Raw genomic sequence first — 4,567 nt, 5'->3', positions numbered from 1 at the left:
CTAGGCTGCGATTAATGTGTCTCAGAGGTTTTGTGGCATTGCATTTTTATTTTCTTTTATTTCCAATAAAACTTTATTTTCTTCCATTTTTACCCAATTCATCATTCATCAATGTGTTGTTTAATCTCCACAAGCTTTTATACTTACTAGATATTCATCTTCTGTTGATTTTAAATTTTATGGTATTATGATCAGACAAAACACATGGTGTTAGTTCAATTTTTCTCAATATGTGAGATTTGTTTTGTATGTTCTTTGATATTTTATTGGACTACACTGTAGATATCTGTTTGTACAAAGTCACTAAATAGGATGATTAGAACTTGGAATAAATAGATTTTGAGAAATCCTTATTTGTGTTGGGTTGTAACTAAGTTTTTTATTGTGACATCATAAAGATGCAAGTGATACTCAGCAGGTTAAAACTGCAAAAGCCCTGATTAAATCACTTGGAGATCTTTTCACTTCAGTAAAAAGAAAAAACTGTTCAAAATATAAATTTAATACATGAAAGTTCTATGAAATTTAGTTTTTAATGTCTATAAATAAAGCCTCATTGGCTCACACACACACGAAAAAAATCAGATTAAGCAATTGAAGCTCAACTGGAGTTTTGGCTCACATCTGTAATCTTAGCACTTGGTACCAAATAAAAGAGGGTGGTTGTATCTGAGGATACCCCAGGACAATTAGTGAATGTCCATCTAGCCTGGGTAATAGAATAAAATCCCATGTAAAAGTAAAACCAAAGGAACAAAACAAATGTTATCAAGTAGAACTATTGATTTGACAACATTTTGCTCTTTTAATATATCAAAATAGAGAAAACAAGGAGAAAGCATAGCAAACAGTTTATTTATTTTTTTAATGTTTGAAACAATTAAGGTGCCAACAGGCAGAAGTTATTTCTTTATCATATGAGAAGGTCCAAGTCTTTTCCTGAGTCTCCTCATGGCTGACTTCATCTCCTGATTCCTCAGAGTATAGATTAAGGGGTTGAGAAGAGGAGAGATAACTGTGAAGGTGACAGAGATGACTTTATCTGTTGGGAGGGCAGTGAAGGGTCTGGCATAGACATAGATGCAGGGCACAAAATGCAGGGTGACCACAGTGATGTGGGAGGTGCAGGTAGAGATGGCTTTCTTCCTTCCCTCTCCTGACTGAGACTTCAGCAATAATAATATGACCATGTAGGATATCAGGAGCAAGAAAAACCACAGTGTGGTGAGCATTCCATTATTGGAAATCATCAGCAGCTCAAACATAAAGATGTCTGTGCAGGCAAGTTTGATGACCTGGGGGACATCACAGTAGAAAGTGTCAAGAACATTGGGTCCACAGAATGGAAGTGTCAGCAAGAGAGAAATCTGCACTATGGAGTGGGCAAAGCCTCCCACCCAGGAGGCTGCTATTAACCCAATGCATCGGCCTCTGCTCATGATGGTCACATAGTGCAGGGGCTTAGAGATGGCCACATAACGATCTAGAGCCATCACAGACAGAGAACACGCATCTACTCCCCCAATAAGGTGAAAGAAGAACATCTGAGTGAGACAGCCATTGAAAGTGATGGTCTTTCTGTCTGAGAGAAGGTCCACCAGAACCTTGGGGGCAGTGATGGAGGAAAAGCAGATGTCAGCAATAGACAAATTCCTGAGCAAAAAATACATGGGGGTGTGAAGGCGAGACTCATAGGTGACTGTGACCATGATGAGAAGGTTCCCCAGCAGAGTTGTCACATAAACCAGGAGAAGGAAAAGGAACAGCACCATGCTCACTTCTCGATTTTGGGTCAGGCCAAGGAAAATGAGTTCTTTAACCCTTGTATAGTTTTCCATCTTTAGTAAATCTCCCTCTTTCTTTGCTTTATTGCTTTATTTTTATTTTAAGCCTCAGACTGTTTCTCTTGTCTTTCTAAACTCCTAGGGTACAATTCAGAAGCTCCTCATAATGGCTATAGTACCTAAAATTGATCAAGTTGTTCACTTAATCAATATTGCATTTAATTAGATAATCAAATCAAATTGGCTCATTGAAAATCATTCAATAATTTTCCCCCTATAGAGCAGCATTGGAAAAGAAAATACCTCAACTAGTGATACTTAGGTAAACTAAATTAACAAACTAAACATTTACCATGATTTTTACTTTGATGCTGTTGGCACCAAACTTCCAATGGTCTCAGTAAACAATACTTCTGTTTGTTTTGCTCGAATAAAATCTTTTAAATTCTTTCTTTCAGAAATGCTACTTGAGGGTCAAACATTCTGACTTTCCAAAGAACATAAATTGGAAGGTCATTTTTATGTCAACTGTCTCTAATTTGTTATTCTTTATATTAGTCGTCCAGGGAGATTCACGCATATGAGTACATGTAGATTTTGGGATTTTCATGAAAGCTGTTATGTTTTTCCACTAAGAGCAGAGTTCAGGTGCTTAGTGAGAGAGGCAGTGTTGAGCCCACAGTGGTGAGACAGCAATTGGTCCAGTAGTTTCACCACCTCCTTATTCCGTTATCAGCCAAATGAATGATGGGCCTCTGAACTGTGAGCTATCAACACTATCAGTTTGATCAAGCAGGGGAGAGAAGGAAACTTTTTCTCTCATCTTGCTCTGTCTCTCGCTTTCTCTCTTTGACTCTCTCTGTCCTCCCTCTCTCTCTTTCTCTTTCATTCTCTATGCTCTCCACGTTTTCTCTCTCTCTACCTTCTGTCTTCCTCTCTCTTACCCCTCCCTCTATTTCTCTTCTACTAACTTCTCTCTCTTCTCTCTCTCTCTCTCTCTCTCTCTCTCTCTCTCTCTCTCTCTCTCTCTCTCTCTCTCACTGGGTGTGTGTGTGTGTGTGTGTGTGTGTGTGTGTGAGAGAGAGAGAGAGAGAGAGAGAGAGAGAGAGAGAGAGAGAGAGAGAGAGAGAGAGAGAGACTAATGTGAGATGCCATAGGACTGGAAGAGGATGAGGCTTTCTGGTAGAATACAGGTTCACTATGTTAGTCTCTGTCAAAACGTAGTATCAACTATAAATCTACTCTCCTGTCCCCTGTTCTTGTTTTCCTCTCAAGTCTGCATCATTATTAGTTCCAGTTTTAGTTTTGTGGAGACTCATAATGGCTTCAAGAGTCTTTTTACCTCAAGCAATAAGGTGCCAGGTGAATGGTTCTTTTATGAATTCTTGTGAATAAGCAGGTTTTGCTTAGTCACAGCAGATGGAAAAGAGATGAAAGTGGAAGTACCACAATATCATGGCAATTGTTTGTTGAGAATTGAGCTTTAAATGAAGTTTTATTTATCTTCAAAGCCATTCTATTTATTGCAACAAGCACTCTTTCATCATTCAGTGAGTCAGAGTTACTTCTGCATCTAAATTTTAGTGTATGAATACCATAAAAATGCTTCCTGTTTGAAAAGTTATGACAATTCCAGATAAACTTGAATACATCATAAACCATACCACCCTCTCACACCTCTTCTGCAGCCCAAGGCTGTAGAGCAAAAACTGATGTTCAAAACAGAGAGCCAGATTTCTTCAAATTCTATCTGATTGTATTCATGACAATGAATCCTTTAGTATTTTCTTACATATTTGCCGTGGTCCACTTGGAACTGGACTTACACTAGCTACATTGCACAAAAGCAATGGTTTTATTCTGGATCAGTGTTCAGTCTGATGACCATACAAATATTTAGTGCAACTACAGTTGTGGAAATCAACCAATTATATCCTAGTGTCCTGAAATCACAGGAGAGCTCTATTTAGGGCTGTTATAGGAAACTTTAAGGTTTAACAGTGGAGACAAAAATTTGTCACTGTCTGGATGAAGAACAGAGACAGGGAATTCATACCAAAAGGTAGTGAAATGGCACAGCCACACAGAGATGCCAGAAAAATGCAGTGCAGTGGACTAGTGGAGGTGTGTGAGGAGTTTTGGTAGGAGGCTTTTAGTAGCAATGCCATTCCTTGCCTCATTACTTCATCAATAAATGTTTAACTATTTAATTCTATGATTCTTAGGTATTGTCAACTCAATGAGTGATTGATCTAGGAATACTACCTACTGGGTGTGCATTTCATGAAAGAATGGATGTATGAGTGGGGCAAGATACACAGAATGGAGACACATTGTTCCCCTTTTGTCTAATTCAAAATATGTATCTTTATATTTTTATCTAAGGGACATTTGAAACAATTTGAAGAGATACATTTATCAGAAATCCCTTTTTTATTAATCTTAACATATGGCAGCCACACACCAAGCAATTGAAAAGCTCCCAACAGTTGCCTGATAACTTGTCTCAGACTCAGGCTACCCTTTAAATTCTTTTAAACATACAATATTCCCCTTCCAGTTTGTGACACCTACCTTCTTTCTTGTTGGTGAGAAGATTGTCTTTGGTCTGAAATAGTTAATATTCCTGAAAAACATTTAAAGTTAAGTTAGTTAAACACAACCAATGACAACATATTGATTCAATATACACAAAACCCTAGCTAGCAGCTGAACATCTTTACCTATTTTCTTTATCTTAAAACTTCAGATAATATGATATGATGCTAGGTTCACTGTGCAGC

At 37.9% G+C, this 4,567-nt stretch overlaps 1 protein-coding gene across 1 annotated transcript; it reads right to left on the bottom strand.

Annotated features, from left to right (window-relative positions):
• Positions 1 to 902: 902 nt before the first annotated feature.
• LOC308417564 (olfactory receptor 4D10-like) lies at positions 903 to 1,838 on the bottom strand (the record flags this gene model as incomplete). Its single annotated transcript, XM_080912935.1, has 1 exon — positions 903 to 1,838. The coding sequence occupies one exon, from the start codon at positions 1,836 to 1,838 to the stop codon at positions 903 to 905; it is 936 nt and encodes a 311-aa protein (XP_080769061.1).
• Between the last annotated feature and the right edge of the window lie 2,729 nt (positions 1,839 to 4,567).

Source organism: Micromys minutus (assembly GCF_963924665.1).
Source record: "Micromys minutus genome assembly, chromosome: 2".
Lineage (NCBI taxonomy): Eukaryota > Metazoa > Chordata > Mammalia > Rodentia > Muridae > Micromys > Micromys minutus.
This window is presented reverse-complemented; position numbering and strand designations above follow the sequence as displayed.